At 34.9% G+C, this 16,915-nt stretch overlaps 2 protein-coding genes across 3 annotated transcripts; one reads left to right on the forward strand and one right to left on the reverse strand.

Moving 5' to 3' along the window:
- Positions 1-537: 537 nt before the first annotated feature.
- On the reverse strand, positions 538-7,146 carry LOC121255877 (chloride channel protein CLC-c). 2 transcript variants are annotated; one of them, XM_041156420.1, is made up of 7 exons: positions 6,755-7,146; positions 5,613-5,813; positions 4,655-4,832; positions 3,345-3,607; positions 2,475-2,744; positions 1,148-2,276; positions 538-962 (listed from the first exon to the last, which is right to left on the reverse strand). In XM_041156420.1, exons 1-7 carry the CDS (start codon positions 6,961-6,963, stop codon positions 873-875), a joined length of 2,340 nt encoding a protein of 779 aa, XP_041012354.1. In that variant the 5' UTR covers positions 6,964-7,146; the 3' UTR covers positions 538-872. The 2 variants fall into 2 exon arrangements, with proteins under 2 accessions (XP_041012354.1, XP_041012355.1); XM_041156421.1 differs by lacking the exon at positions 6,755-7,146 and having other exon boundaries at positions 4,655-4,837; positions 5,613-5,751.
- Positions 7,147-13,812: 6,666 nt separating this feature from the next.
- LOC121255880 (glycosyltransferase BC10) lies at positions 13,813-16,293 on the forward strand. Its single transcript, XM_041156427.1, has 2 exons — positions 13,813-14,900; positions 15,622-16,293. Exons 1-2 carry the CDS (start codon positions 14,346-14,348, stop codon positions 16,261-16,263), a joined length of 1,197 nt encoding a protein of 398 aa, XP_041012361.1. The 5' UTR covers positions 13,813-14,345; the 3' UTR covers positions 16,264-16,293.
- The last annotated feature ends 622 nt before the right edge of the window (positions 16,294-16,915 follow it).

Consider the following 16,915-nt stretch of genomic DNA (forward strand, 5'->3'; position numbering starts at 1 on the left):
GAAGATATGAAAAGAGAGTGGATATATCTTACAAAAACTCATTTCAGTTTTTTAATTAAACGAAGAGTAGTTGTTATGGTACTTTCGGAAAATTTTGTTCATATATATATATATATATATATATATCTTTTAAAACTTGTCGATTAAGAAATCACAAATTTGTCTGGCTAAGTAGTTTGGGTCATTGCTTTGTGTTTTTTTTAAAGCAGCAGCTTCTTCAATCATTGGCTGGCTATAGTTATTTAGCTTCAACACTATTCTCATTTATTTTTACAAAATCACAACCCATCTCAACTCATCTAATTATTACAACCTTTTCAAATTCTCATACAAAATAAAATAAACAATTCAATATTTTTAAATCCCAAAACAAAAATAATATTAAAAAAAATATTATAACAATATTTTATTTTAAGTTTCAACTTTTATCTCAATCCATTTCATCTTATCTGTGAAAACAAATATATATTACACCTTTATATTACATGCAGAGCGTTTGATAAAATAATTTTAAAAATAGTTATAGAAGCGTCATAATTTAACAGAACGCCGGCAATTTAATTTCTATTCATCTCAAATGCAAAATCAAAATCCACCTGTGGCGTTCTTGTTTCCAGAATCTGCTCCGAAACAGATTTCCTTGTAAGTAAACACTGAACGGATACAACAAATTCATATTTACCATATGCTTCTTTCTTCAAAAATAAGGGAAAAAAAAAAAAAAAAACTCGTTAATGAATTAATTACACACATCGACCTTATATAGCAAGAATATAGAAACGACCATAACAATGATAACAGATAACAATGGTTTGAAACTGACGACAACACCGTTTGATACCATTATATACCTTTTGAGTAGATTGCTCGCTCTACTTGTGAGGGTTGAAGTGTGGGTAAAGTCCCAGTATATGCTCCATCATGAAGTCGTGCCTTGTCAGGATTCCAACAATTGGAGGCCTCTGCAAATGTCAAAAATCCATTAGAGGTTGTAATGTGTTTGTTTGGGAGCTAACAAAGTAGACAAAGGGAAAAAATATAAGTTTAAAAAATTATATCGAATCCCTCTGAATTGGATAAATGCAAGCTAATTTTCTTCTATGCTATATATATAATAGAGAGAGAGATAGAAAGGCAGACAGATTACCCCGGGTGTCTTTGGCACAACCAGCAAGTGCCTGAGGCCAACCTCTCGAAAGAGAACTGCAGCTTTAGCTAGGGACATTGTCTCCACCACTGTGTATGGAGACGTATTAGTGATGGGATGAAGATCAACATACATCTCCATTTCATCTTCCTTGATGTCTATATCCTCCAGCTTGACCCCCTTGCCTGATCCTGCCTTTGCAAAATCATGGGCCTTGAACCTCGACATCATTTCGGTTCCAGTCATCACCCTCTGCCTTGCAAACTTCTTTCCTTTAAGTAACACCAGCAGATGTGACCTCAAAACAAGCCCACACAACTCCGGAGCGTCTGAGAAAGGTGGTTCATTCATCACAGGAAACCCGTTATGCCTCGTTAGTTTTAGAGCATGTAATATATTCCCCACTTTTTCAACCCCAGAAAATGTAACTAATGGTCCAGAAACAACATCACTTGCAACCAAGTGCCTCATGTATGGTTCTGCATGGGCTTCCATGTAAGGTAACCCCTTCATCTTAACAATTTGGTCATAGACACCCTTGTTGAAACAATCAGCCACAGTTTTTGAAATAAGCAGAACTAGCATCACCAATGGGAGCATCAATAGATCATTAGTAAGTTCAAGAAGTATCACACACAGAGAGACAGTCATCCTCATGGTGCCCCCTAGGAAGGATGCAGCTCCAAGTAGGGCAAAGAAGCCCACATCAAGATCAGAGAGAGAACCCAGGAGATTCCCAAGGAGGCGTCCATAAGAGGCCCCAGCAAGTATGACAGGGATGAAGAGCCCAGAGGGAACAGCAATTCCATAAGTTATAATGCCCAGGAAGTATATAGCAGCAAAGAAAACTATTAGAGTCGATAATTGAAATTCCTTTTCAGAACCAGAGCTAAATAGGTTTCGAATAGCATCATCATTGGTATTCATAAAGAGGGAGGCAAGGTCATTGTAATGGTGAGGCGGACATTGGAAATTCTTGTAGTTCCCAGTGCGACCTACTGTGGGGCATTGATCCTCCAAGTGAGCAGGACAAGGAATGCACCGTGATAACCATGGTAACCCATAAGAGCAACAGGAGGTCAAAAGGGAGATGGTGATGGCGAGAAGGATTTTGAGCGAAGGACCTCTCCTGCAATTCATTCCCAACAATCAGAAAAAATGAAATTTTGAGAGCCGCCAATGCAGTAGGTCTACAGAAATATTATATATACGTATAAATGTATTGTATGTGTGTGCCTCTGTATGTATGTTTAATGTGAAAGATAATATAGGGAAAAAGTATAACCACAAGTACGCTTATAATTTAAGGGGAATTTCTAGGGCATACTCATTGATGATGCTATAAGTTCGAAGAACCTTGTCAACAAGATAATTGTAAAGGCTCCCAAAAATGCCTCCAATAACTCCAAGGAATATCACTGCAAGTAGATCTGGGACGCTATAAGTGGGCTTTGCTGAATTGACATCAAACATGATCAGGCCTCCTTCCCCAAATAGTCCACATTTTCCACCCCGACAAAATACCATGAAACCCCTCAAAACTACTGCTACTACAGCTGTTGTAAAAAATGTCCTCCAAAGAAGAGCACTCCTCCACCTAAAAGTTAAATAAAAGAGGACACTAATTACAACATGAAATAAGGGAGATGCGGACCTCAAAATCTATTCAGTCAAATTTGAAGAGAATCAGTGAATTTACCTCCACTTGGTTAAGTTTTAAGGTAAACTTTCTGCATTGGAATATTGGAATTGCTAAAATTACGCAACTGGCTTTCAAAAATGCTAAAATCTCTCCCAGGTTTCATGAGATATCAAATTAGTTTGTTAAGTTCAAAGGAGTAATGAAAGTAACAATGTTCACAAGCATCCCATGTATTCAGACAAGTCCAACTTTTTTTTATTCCTACGTTTTGCTAAAATAAATCTGTCTATTGTGTACAGCAGACAAAATCAAAGTATGCCAAGACATTCCAATTAAATTAGGTTCTATGACTGAACGGAACAGCCAAATATAAACTCAAAAATAGAACAAGAATATGAGGAAAAATATGATATAATCTGAGGTGGCTATCACAAAATATGAATGTCTTTACACGGTTCACAGTGAAAATCTAGCTGCCGATAATTATAACGCCAAATATATATATATATATATATATTGAGAGAGAGAGAGAGGGAAAGAGAGAGAGAGAGAGACCATGAAGCTGCTTCTTCCAGTGCAAAGAGAACCCCGCCAACCGGGGCACGGAAGGCAGCTGCTACACCAGCAGCAGCACCACAGGTAATCAAATCCCGCCGGTCCCGATCATTTTTGAAGTATCTAAGCCACTTCCAAGTCAAACGATACTTGCGAGAACCACCCTGTCCAAGTAAAGAGGCTATGCAGGCACCGGTGTGTACCATAGGTCCTTCCTTGCCCACAACAAATCCAGCAGCAACTCCAAAAATGGAACCAAAAATCTGCCAAATTTGATGGCGTAATTATTACAGACTTCTTTTCACAATAACATACTAACTTTAAGTTGGTAGTAGGCTCACTATTCCAACACTTCTAGCACATAAAAAAAATTCCTTTTTATCCGGTACAGAAAATTATAAAGGCACCCTAAATTCATCTTTCTTAATTTAGGTTTCAGGGTTGGAGATCTTTTATTTTTTGGGGTGGCGTTGGGGGGGGGGGGGGGGGTCGGGGTCAAGAAGAACGGAACACCATTGGAGATTTAGAACTAATATTTCCAATAATGACAATATTTGCCACTTAATTATTAAATGAAGGATAAATATTGAGTACCAACTTAAAACAAAGGTCTGAAGGCACTTGATGTTCCTGTTGGGACACAACCTAGTGGTCTATGGACGAGCGTGAGATAAGCTAGGTGACACCTTTGCAATGGGACCCAAAAAAGTAGCATTAATATGTTATATGATACATCATGCATCCATAACATAGGTGGTCAATTCATGAACCCTTAAGCAGAATCACTCATTTCAGATAACTCTATAGCTAGGAAATAACTTGATTAAATTTGTATAAATCTTCTTCTCTTTTGAACGGGTACCATATATAGTTGTTCCTTGGAGTGGTTGCATAAGACTTTGGATGGATACATTTGTCCATCCCATGGGAAATTCGATTACATCTATAAATTTTTTCCTGAGTATTTTACTTGCTATCATGATGTCATCCACATCACTCACCTAGAAATTTCCTATTTGTACAATTGATTGATTTCTCAATATTCTCCTTGGCAGGCTTGTTGTACATATAGTAAGCATCAATATGCTGCCAGGAAGGGGGGGATAATTTTGTTTTGGCATAAAAGCTAATAGGGAAGCGTTAAAAACATCCATATCCCTCCATAAAACGTCTTTTTTCGTATAAAAACAGAAAAAATGCCCTTGAATTTGATGGTCTTCCAATTAAATGGATAACCAGTTATTCCTTATATGTGTGCACCCTCGCACTCACATGCAGAGAGAGAGAGAGAGAGAGATTTTGTTACTCACCTTTACAAAGAGGGTGCTTGGAGCCAATATAGAATGAGCATCTACACCATTGAGGTAAGCTTTCACCTCAGGTATTCCAGAGCCTGCTGCTGCAGGAGCAATGTAGGCACAGAGGGCTGCTGCAGCAGTGGCAAGAACCATGTTACAACCAGCATATGCTACAAATGCCTGATAATACCTGCACTGAAATTAAGATCATGCCATAGTTACTAAATTTACAGTTAAAAATTTATATTACAGGTATTCCTAAAGCATGAAAATCTTTGGAGCATATAAGGTTAACAGGTTTCTAGGACAACAATTACAGTCTGGGATTTCTAATGATTTGAGCAGAGAAATTTAACTTTTTGAAGCAAAAATGATTAACATCTGTGCATGAAATTCCTCCGCTGACTTGGCAATAGCAAAGGCCCTTTAAATGGAGTTTTGTATGCTTAAATTTGCAAATAATTATTCTTCGTTGCTCATTTCCCATTTATCCTAAAATCCCATCTGTCTTGCAACATGGTTGTAGCTGAGCATGCACTCAAACATCAACAACATTGGGGGTAATGCAATGCAACAGCAGTGAAAAAGCATTGACATTCTGCACGCTACCAGACTGCCAGGCGAGTTTGCAAGAGGCATGCATCAACAACAGAGTACAACACTAGTTGGAAAATGAAAAAAAAGGGCATTGGTTCAAAAGGACGCTGAGATATTTGCAAATATAAATCTGAAGTTTATTTATTAAAAACATCTGAATTTGAAGTTCAAGTCTTTAAGATTGACGGAAAAGTATTACATCACAGAAAGATAACTATTTGGTTATCCATATAGAATTGCAGACTACTGCTACATTATTCCAAACAAGAAACAAAACATAAATGCTTAATACTAAAGCATATGGTAAAGTGGATAAAGACTCGATTGCATTAAGAAACTCCAGTTGCATCCAGCTGGTGGTAAGTGGACTTACTTATCTTTAAGCATAAGGTTGTTGGTCAGCAGAAGTTTGAAACCGGCTATGTTCTCAACAGCAATGTTATTAAAGATGCCAACGAGCCCTGTACTTAAACCGATAAGGAGTGCAAGAGTCCATTTACAGAAAATATACTGAAATATCTCGGTTTTTGTTCTAGACCTCCAATCTTGCTTAAAAAGATCATTCTCGATAATCCTGTAAAAAAGGAAAAAGAAAAACAGTGAGGCAGGCATGTTTTGAATTAAAATGCAATCCTATAAAGAGCTGTAGCATACTCAAGTCTCTAAACCAGAACACCACGAAACATAATCTGCTAACTCATTTCCCAGAAGATCGAAGGGCGATTTAATTTCAATTTTTTGTTGTATGTATCATGACCAACTAAGTGAGGCTAAAAGAAAAGGAAAATGACATAATAAAAGGACAACGCAGACATACTTTCCACGCACTTCACTTCTTTTGTGGTTTCTTCCCCGCTTGACTTCTTCGCTTATTATTTGATAATCAAAATACGCTTAATAACGCACAAGATCTAATCAATTTTATTTATATTCCTCCACTTTCTAGACACCCCCGGAAAAAAAAAATGCTAAAAAAATGAAGAATAAAAGAAACGAGGAATACTCCTAGCAGAGGCTTTCAAAACTTCCTTTCCTTTCCCCGCATTTTCTAACCACCCACAGCGGAAGATATTCAAAACTTGAAAAACAAAAAAATCAGCTAATTAAATGAGATCCCACACAAACCAGTGCATTTGTATATACGTCCAAAAAATAAAAAACAAAAACAACATGCTAAATATTAACTTAAGGATTATAACTAAGTTAACAACTTAAGTAATTGAAATATAAAATAAATCAGTTAAAATGACGAGTTTCAAAAGTTAGCTTTTTATTTTGTTATTTTTTTCTATTTTTTAGGGAACAAAACAGAGAGGTAATAGAATGATAGAAAAACGAAGGAAAATATATAATGAAGATGGACAAAGTGATCTATTAGACATATATAGAAAGGGGAAAAATAAAAAACACATCAAAAGCTCCCTCTGTTTGCCTGCTGGAACGATGGTCAGACATAATGAAGAAGATTAAAAAAGAAAGAAGGATATGAGGAATTGATAGAGACAAAGATAGTACTCGTAATCAAGGCTCTCAATGGGGCAGACATTGGCACCAACAATAGCGAGCTGGGAGGTGTTGTTGGTCCTCCTGGTGAGAAGGAGAGGCTCTCTGAGGGAAGAAGACGAGGATGAGAGCGATGGAGCTGATCTCTCCCTCTGCATCCGAGCCCCAGCCCCGAAGTCTACCTCGATGTCATTATCGTCTTTGCTTCGATCCTCACTCATCCTCTATCCGTGGTCGATTTGTTGAAAACTCAGGAGGATTGTTGAGGTTGTGGAAAAGGCTTGGATTTGAATCTGTTCCGAATCTCTAGAAATCCTTTACTTTGATTTGCTTTGCTTACCTTCGTTTGAATTTTATGGCCATGAAGTTTATTTTCTTTCTTTTTGTGTTTATTTTTATTTTTTCCTTAATTCTGCGTTTGATTTTTGATTGTGTATTTGTGGATGGTGTTGGACGGATACGCCACGTCATTATCCACAAAACACGGGGGGCTTGCTGCTTATTAATGAACAAAACGACTAGTACATATAACGATAGAGAAAGCGTACTCGGCCGCCTCCCTATTACGGCTCAAGTGTTGGTGTATCGTTCGGAATTTTTTTATTTTTTATTTTCTTCCAAACTATGAGATCTTCGTTGAAAAGAAAAGGTAATAAAGGTTAGTTACAGATAAATATTCATACTATTACTACCGTACTAAACAAAAGCCAGTAACTAAGCTAAAGCCAGTAACTAAACAAAAGCCGGTAATATTCATATTTTTTTTCTTTAATAATTAAAGAAGTGGTTTTAAATATATTAATATATATTTTTTAATTTTTAAAAATATTTAAAAAAATAATAATAAAAAACTTAAAAATTACTATACAGTCAAACTGAGCTCGCAGAGTGGTCCGACTCATAACTATATAATAATAGTAATAATAATAATTATATTACGTATATATAGGGATGTAATCGGTCCGGTCTGATTTTGGACAAAATCTAAAATCGAACCAGTATGTACCGATTTTTAATTTTTCAAAACCGATTACGTCCCGATTACCCTCCTAAACTGGTACATCCGGTTTTACCGGTTTTCGGTCCGATTTTCCGATTTTTTAAAATGTAAAAAATATATAATAAAATATTACTTCTTATGATAAAATGTTATTAATAATTTAATATATATATTATATTTAAAACATATGATCAATTAAATTTTCATCTTTAAGATTAAACTTTTATTTTATAAATTATAATAACATTATCTTATATATAATTATATTAATAACATATGATCAAACAAATTATAAATGTTCATATTTAAGATTAAAATTTTATGTTATAATTTATAAATTATAATATGAAATTATTTCATATATGATATATAATTATATATTATATATATAAATTTAATATATAATTATATATTATACATAAAACTTATATATATAAATATTTTGTATAATATATAAAATTAATTTATATATATATATTTTTACAACCGGTCTAGTTCCGGTTCCGGTTCCGGAAACTACGGAACCGAAATCGGACCGATTTCGACCGGATTTCATAATATAGGAACCGGTTCCGGACCGGACCGGTTCAAAACTAGACCAATCGGTCCGGTTCAGTCTAATTTTTCGGTTTAAATTTACATCCCTATGTACATATATTGAACACGAGCCATTACCATCCCTGGAACACGTGCTCTCAACCACGCAACACCCCTGATCCGTTTTATTTTCTAGTTCCTACCTGAGAAAAAACAAAAACAATCCCTGTTAAGGAACCTTTACAATAAGAAAAGAAGTTAAAGGCAATCGTTTTGTGTAAGCGCGGTGCAAACACCGACTGATATGACAAAAAATTGAAATGCCCCATTTAGTAATACTTCCTTCCATTTCCCTCCCTTTCTTTCATTGTCATTGAGTTCTTAGCTCTCTAAAGACGAAATGAAAAGAAAAAAATATAAAAACCTACACTAATGCTCAAAAAGTACGTTGCTCTGATTCTTTCAAAATCCTCCATCTGCTTCGTAGGTTCCTTGCAATACAGCAGTGCAAAGCTGAAGTCTACGCCAACGCTAAAAAAATGTCTCTTTTTCTCAGCTGATTTATTTCTAAGTTACTAGAAATAAGGTTCCGATTATCTACTTTTTTTTTCCCTCATTTCAATGTTTGTTTGATTTTTGGTGGTGGGTTTTCTGAGTATATGGATTTTTGGTAGTGGGTTTTCTGGGTTTTCCTTCATTTCCATTTTGGTGCCTCCTTTACCTGCTGTAAAAAACTTGAATACTCAAAACCTAGGACCAAGTCAGCTGGAAGCCAGATCCCAAAAAACAATCAAATACAACCTCTAATTGATATATGTCCTAGAATATTGTCTATTGATGAATAAGGCAAGTCCATATCACTGGCAGTAGAAAAAGAGTATTCAGTTTGCGAGAAAAGCTCATTCTCAAGATATGCCAAAATTAGCTAAGCCACCAAGGAAAGATTTAAGAATGGAAGCAGAAAATACAAATCAAGTTGGCAACTGAAAACCCAGATGAGCATGAAGACAAAGATCTAGAGGAACACGAGCTCTGTTTTAGTGTTTTTGTTTGGATTTTTTCTTTCTCATTTCGGTTTCGCGCGGGCGTGGTCTTTTGTCCTTTTTTTTATATTCTATTTGACGTGACCTCAGCTACTCCGCACCGTTTGCATGAACGGTTTGATTTCAATTTGTTTAAACTTTAAACAGCTCCAACAACTATCATTATACTTTTCACAAATTTTCACACAAAATACAATAAACAATTCAACTTTGTCAAATCTCAAAATAATTATAATATTAAAAAATAATATTATAATAATATTTTATTCAACTCATCTAAAATCATCTTATCTTATCTCAACTCACTATCTAAACGGCACCTGGACGCACAACTCTGTCCAGTGCACTTCATTTTTAGATTGAGTTTAACATCTAAATGCAGGTTTTTACACAAGTTGAATAAAGTCCAAAACTGAACTCATCTGTAGGACCCACAATTGATAAACATTAATTTTTGGTTTTACTTTTTCATCTCTGTCAGTTTACTTTTATTTCCATTGTGTACAACTTTTCCATCTCTCATGGGCCTAACTCAATTATTTATCATTTTTTCTACTTGGCTGGTTTGGCTGCAAGTGCAGCTTGTTAGGAATTTATATATATATATATATATATATATATATATATATATATATTTTTTTTTTTTTTTTATGCAGGCTTCGGCGCTGACAGTTGCTAAGACCATGTCAAATGAATGGTAAAATTTAATGGTAGGACCCATTTATTTTACAACTTTCTATAAATATATATAAACTCATCTTAATATTCAAACACACATAAACTCATCTTAAGTGAGTCATACAAAACTCACCCAACCAACTCAACTCACTATTATTTATAAAGAACTCAGCTTAGCTCAACATCCAAACCCATCTCATCTCATCTCGTCATTACAATTTTCACAAATTTTCACATAAAATACAATAAACAATTCAATTTTTTCAAATCTCAAAACAATAATAATATTAAAAAAATAATATTATGACAATATTTTATTTAATTTTCAACTTTTATCTCAATTCATCTCATCTCAACTCACTAATTCACATATTATTTTAATATAGGAAATTGCTACATATTACATATTCATCTTATTCTCATGATTTATCTAATTATAACTTTTATTTTTTTCATAGAAAAAGATGTTCCAAGGATAATGGAAAGAAAAAAACTCAAGGCCAGACGGGTGCCTTCCAATTTTTACACCCGCCAATGATGTGTTGCCATGTAGAAGGTATAGGAAACTCCATTCTACACCCGCATGCATGATTAAAAATAATAATAATTTCTCTCAATTCTCCCTTGTGCAGTATGCCCGCTCCTTTCTCCTCTCTGACGTCAGTTTCCTATCCCCTCTTCATTTCTCTCTCTCCCCAACACCCTTGCAACAAGAAGTGAAACATTTTAATAGAAATTGTTCTGAGGTATCTTGTTAGTAGAAAACTATGATAAAGATTCAACCAAAAGCAATTAGCGAAATATTGCTTGCAAGATTGCAATAAGAAATTGCAATAAGTTTCAACTGAGTTACATCAAGAGGTCATTACATATGTACATAATTTTGCAAGCCAAAAATCCACATCATAGATTGATCATGGGATGTATAGAGTTTAGAACTCAAATAAAAAGTGTGAATCAAATCCTACATAATTTTATTTCTATGATTGAGAAAATGTCAATGGTGGAAAAGGGAAAACAACAAATACAACTACAACAAAGGTAGTCGCAGTAGCACAATAAATTTTACTTGTTCTCATTAGCCAAACAGAAATCTTCCACCTCTTTCTCTCAGCACCCAAATAGAAATTAAAAGGCAACAAAATCAGAGTATAAAAAGAATAAAACCTCAAAAGCCTCTTGTCTCTGAGCAGTTGGCGCTCAAATGGAAAGCCAAGGCACCAGCAGCAGCCACAACATCGACAGCCAGGACCGATGGAAAGCAGAGCAAGCAATTGCCAAAAACGCAGAAGCTCTCTATGTTGAGTTAGTACCCTCACCTACCCCTCAATGGCCACAGATTTCTCAACAAGGGGCAACAATTGGAGGAGAGGGAAGGAGAGAGGGAACCGAGTATATTCTTGGAGAGAAATCATATTTTAGAGAGAGAGAGAGAGAGAGAGAGAGAGAAGGGGCTGGGGGAGAGTGCAAGCGACGAGGTGTAGGGGAGAGTAGGAGTCGGGATGGGGGAAGATGTAGTGAAATTTCTTTATCATGCATGCAGGTGTAGATGTAGTTTTCTAAACCTCTTATGTGGCAGCGCATCATTGGCAGGTGTAAAAATGGAATATCCACTCGACCTGCCTGTAGCTTCTCTCTAATGGAAATGGTCATATCTACTTAAATAAAAGTATGATAGGAGTGTAGTATATAACACTACTTGTGAGTGCTAAATTAATTATACCTCAAAAACTCTTGGTAATGACATATCAATGCAATAAGACGAGTAAGGGTAGGATAAAAATGTAATCTACAAAAACTTTCATTAGTCAAGCAAGGCGTCATTGGGTTACTCTCGAGAAGTTTGATATGTACTATTCTTGAATTCGAATTTAAATCTATATATTCACCATATATTATTAGTATTAGCCACCTAAAATCTCATTGAACTTTCTTATGAAATTGTTGTCTAAACTATGGCTCAAGTCCGACTTGAGATATTGCACGTGGCTGCCTACTTTTTAAGCCCCTACTGTTCGGTTCCTAGGGAATATGGTGCTACTATGATCAAACCCAAATAAAAAAGTTACATTCGATTACCTCTTCTCACCCTTTTTTTATCCGGGGAAAAAAAAAAAATAAGAACTTGGGCCTTGCCTTACATGATGTGTATTGCATGTACATGCTCCTTATTTGCCAAAATGAAGTGTTATAGCTATAAAAATATTTTATAAAAATAAATTTATAAACTGACATGATTTCATATTATATATTATATATATTTTATAATAAAAGTAATTTACAATTTAATGTATCATATCAAATCATGTCAGTTTGTAAATTTATTTTTATGAGATTTCTTTATAGCTAAAGCATCTATCTTTGAGATATATTTTGAAAGGTATGTTGTATACTATATACATATCCCACTTGCATCAAACTATATTGATATAATATTGTCCATTAATCACTAGATCAACTTTAATTTTTTAAAAATAATAAATTTAAAGATTAATGAATAATGTTGCATTAATAGGATTGAAATAAGCATCTAGCATGTAATTATTTTTTTCATTACTCAACGGTAGGTGTGTAACCTCTTAAACCGGTACATCCAGTTTTACTGGTTTTCGATCCAATCCGGTTTGGTTTTCTTATTTTTTTAAAATATAACAGTGATATTAATACTAAAATATTAAGTTAACTATACTATTATACATATATCATGCTATAACTTTTATCATATCTATTTTATATTAATATATCATAGTATTATAGTGTTACTACTATAAATTATAATATTATGCTAATAAATAATATCATAGTATCATACTATACTAATATCAAACAAATTACATATGTTCATATTTAAAATTAACATTTTATGTCATAAATTATAATGTGAAATTATTTCATATATGATATATAAAAATCTCATATATAATTATATATTATATATAAAACTTATATATAAAAAATATTTTGTATAATATATAAAATTAATTTATATATATATATTTCCCAACCGGTCCAGTTCGGTCCTGGAAATTAAGAAACTGACCGGATTGGGTCCAACCGTTTTCATAATATAGGGACCAGTTCAAAATTGGACCAACCGGTCTGGTCCGGGCCCATTTTTCGATTTAAATTTATACCCCTACTCAACGGGACTAGATTATTATATTTAAAACCAATAGGAACATTGCTTAAAAAAAAAAATAGGAACATCATTATTTTTTCTTTTTCCTTTTTTTTTTATCTGAATGTGATTGAAAAATAGAGAAAAGATCGTAGCTTACCAATATTTTAATAGAAAAATCTATCTATCATATTTATCATCATTCTCTCAGCATTATATAACCTTAAATAATAGGTTTATAAGTGAAATATAATAAATAGTTTTAAATCATTTAATACCATATTATAAAATGATAGCAAAATAAATGATTAATAACATAACTCTATTTTAATACGACGAAACAAATATGCAAGTGAAATTATACAAAGATTTGCCACTATTCTATTATTTATACACTCACTTAGGAAGATATGTGGTCTAAATGATGTCATATTATGTATGTAAAATGAATATTTTTAATAATAATTTCTATCTATATTTATTCTTATTTATAAGAAGTTAAGAACGATATGATTTGGGACGAGAGTACTCAAAATTAATAAATTAACACATGAATTATTTATCTATCAAAATTCTTTAAAGGAGTAGAAACAAATTATGTTTTATTTTAAAGTTAAAAATAATAAATGTTTATCGAAAAGTTATTATTCATTATTCATTCCACCTCGATGGCCATCCCCACCCGCCTTCTCTCTTCTCTCTCTCTCCAAACCTCCCACATTCTTTCCTGTCAACGTCACCGAGTGCACCACTCTCTCTCTCTGATATCCGGAACACAACACGGTCAGGTCTGATCCCACTCCCTCTCCGAAACGTTTCCTTCTTCTGTTCTCCTCGTCGCCCCCTTTCTCGTCCATCCAAATCCCACTGCTCTCGCTGTGTTGAACGCGACTGAATTCCCTACCCAAATCTTTCGGATTCGTTCTTTTTTATTATTTCATTTCATCAAACCGATTCTTCCCCACTCTCTCTGATTTAATTTCTTTATTTTCCCCTTGAATTTCCCGCATAATCGTTTTTCCGATCCTATTTTTCAAGATTATCTTACTCTTAAAAAAAAACTTATACCTGATCAAAATGATTATTAACGACCTCTGTAATTCAAATTAGCTTTTCTTAAGAATTTCAAATCTCTCCCTCACCCTCTTAAAGAAAATAGCTGAATTCATGTAGCTTTCCTTTCCAAACAGATCTAGGGAGAGAGAACCCGAATTAAGCCAGCCTGCAATGGCCAGGAGTAGTAGTAGAAGGTCTGGGGATCACAAAGAAGAAACCGACAAGCACACGGGTCTGTTAAAACTGGTCCAAATCCTATCTTTCCTATTGGTTTTCGTCGCCGGCGTGGTTATCGGATTAGCGGCCACGTGGCACATCAACCGCAAGATGGCGTTCAACTATCACCCGGAGGTGTACTCCTTCGTGAACCACGTCTCCGCCCCCGGCAATTGCACCAGTAGGAGCACAGTCGTCAAGCCGGTGGATTGCCTGAGCATGGAGGCGTTTCTGCGGCCGATCAATGTGACGCACGGGATGTCCGACGAGGAGCTGTTTTGGAGGGCGTCGATGGTGCCAAAGAAGAAAGAATACCCGAATCAGAGAAGAGTTCCAAAGGTGGCGTTCATGTTCCTGACAAGGGGGCCGTTGCCAATGTTGCCGCTGTGGGAGAGGTTCTTTTGGGGACATGCTAGGGAGTTGTACTCCGTTTACGTTCATGCGCCTCCCGGGTACAACCTCAACGTCTCCACCCATTCACCTTTCTATGGACGCCAAATCCCCAGTCAGGTACGAGGCTTGTTCCATACGTTCGAATATGATAGGAACTATAGACAATATTTGTAGCTTTTTAGGTCCCATGTCCGTATCAAAACCTTATCTCTGGTCGGTTAATGATTTTGTGATTGACTATATTATGCCTTTTTTTTTAATTCTTTTCCAATTACATTGTGGGTTTGGGATATTATCATATATATTATGTGTAATGGAATTGACCCACAAATATATATATATATATATAGTCGAGGGAGATGAAAAGAAAATGTCGAAAAATAACATTATTATTGATATTAATGATGCTTTGATAGAGAAGAATGCTGGAATTGGATTTGATCACATTCCAAATAATCATGCATCGAGTGTGTTAGAATATTACCGTACTTATGATAATATTCTAATATATGTATGATATTATGACTTATTCTCTACCATATTTAGTTTATTGCGTAAATCAGTTAATATCTTTGATTTATTGTAATTTCTTTCTTTCTTTGACATATAAAAATACAAGTTGTTCTCTCTTAATTTCATAGGTATCAATCCAGTAACTATATTTATATATTCAAGATATATATATCATTTATATAAATTTATTTTCGAAATTTGGGCGAGAAAGAGAAGCAATTAGCATATAATTAATTACAAACAGCATGCATGCAGCACGTAGTTTCCAAAGAAATGATGATCAAAGCATTTTGTGACTGTTGTCATATATATGTATATATTTCAGAAGGTTGAGTGGGGAACAACGACACTATCGGACGCGGAGAGGCGGCTTCTGGGCAATGGATTGCTAGACTTTTCAAACGAAAGATTTGTTCTGCTTTCGGAGAGCTGCATCCCGGTCTATAACTTCCCAATTGTATACAAATATCTGACTGCTTCTTCCCATAGCTTTGTTGAATCATACGATGAACCCTCTCGTTATGGAAGAGGTCGCTACAATCGCAATATGCTCCCCTACATACAGCTCCGTCATTGGCGTAAAGGGTCTCAGTGGTTTGAACTTCACCGTGCACTCGCTATTTCCATAGTCGCCGACACCAACTACTACACCCTCTTCAGCAAATATTGTAGGCCTGCTTGCTACCCAGATGAACATTACATTCCTACTTTCCTCCACATGTTCTACGCTTCACATAATTCTAATCGGACCGTGACTTGGGTTGATTGGTCCATGGGCGGTCCACACCCCGCACTCTACGGAAAGTCTAACATCACAGATGATTTCATACGATCTATTCGTAACAACGGCACCCACTGCCAATATAATTCTGACACCACCTCTGTTTGTTACCTCTTTGCTCGGAAGTTTGCTCCGAGTGCACTGCAGCCATTGCTCAACCTTTCCTACTCTGTACTTGAATTTTGAAAGTTCTGAGTCTGCAGAGATGCTATTATTTTTTCGGATATATATATATATATATATATATATATATACATACATTTTTTTTTTTCAAATTTTCTAAACGAGAGCGTCCAGTTGTGGTTTGCCAACTGACAAGTGCAGTAGCGCAGGTTCAATGATCTTTTGTTTCGGCATAAAAATGCACATTAAGTTTTTTTTGTAAGAGAATTTGGATGCTTTTCCATTGAGAGAATTGTAGAGGTCTAGCAATATTACCGTGACGACAATACCATTTCTTTAACGTAAAACGTTAAAACCACAAGATTAAAATAAAACAGACATGCATGTACCTGTACGCACACATCTACAGAGATCGATCAAAATAAAACAGGTGTACACATTGTCCGAGTTCGTTCAAGCACAAGATAGATCCTGACATCAGCTTAAATTCAGATTCATTGCAATAATGAAGACCGGAAATATCTGGAAATATCTTGTCTATTTATTTATGAATAATACTACATACAATCATGAAATGTACAAATACTGAATAATTATTTTGAAAAAATAAAATCCACTACTAAAAAATTAATTTTTCTCATGACTTCCGTATTTACTTACTGAGTCATGCTACACAGAAACTTCACTCTGTTATGAGGATAAAAAGTAAAATCAT

Source organism: Juglans microcarpa x Juglans regia, chromosome 3D (genome assembly GCF_004785595.1).
Source record: "Juglans microcarpa x Juglans regia isolate MS1-56 chromosome 3D, Jm3101_v1.0, whole genome shotgun sequence".
NCBI classification, from domain to species: Eukaryota; Viridiplantae; Streptophyta; class Magnoliopsida; order Fagales; family Juglandaceae; genus Juglans; species Juglans microcarpa x Juglans regia.

Coding starts and splice junctions, on each gene's coding strand:
- LOC121255880 (XM_041156427.1), top strand. CDS start 14,346: ATGGCCAGGAGTAGTAGTAGAAGGTCTGGGGATCACAAAGAAGAAACC. Junction 14,901..15,621: donor GACGCCAAATCCCCAGTCAG/GTACGAGGCTTG, acceptor TATATATTTCAG/AAGGTTGAGTGGGGAACAAC.
- LOC121255877 (XM_041156420.1), bottom strand. CDS start 6,963: ATGAGTGAGGATCGAAGCAAAGACGATAATGACATCGAGGTAGACTTC. Junction 4,833..5,612: donor AACCTTATGCTTAAAGATAA/GTAAGTCCACTT, acceptor ATTTCAGTGCAG/GTATTATCAGGCATTTGTAG. Junction 2,745..3,344: donor CTGGAAGAAGCAGCTTCATG/GTCTCTCTCTCT, acceptor TTTAACTTTTAG/GTGGAGGAGTGCTCTTCTTT.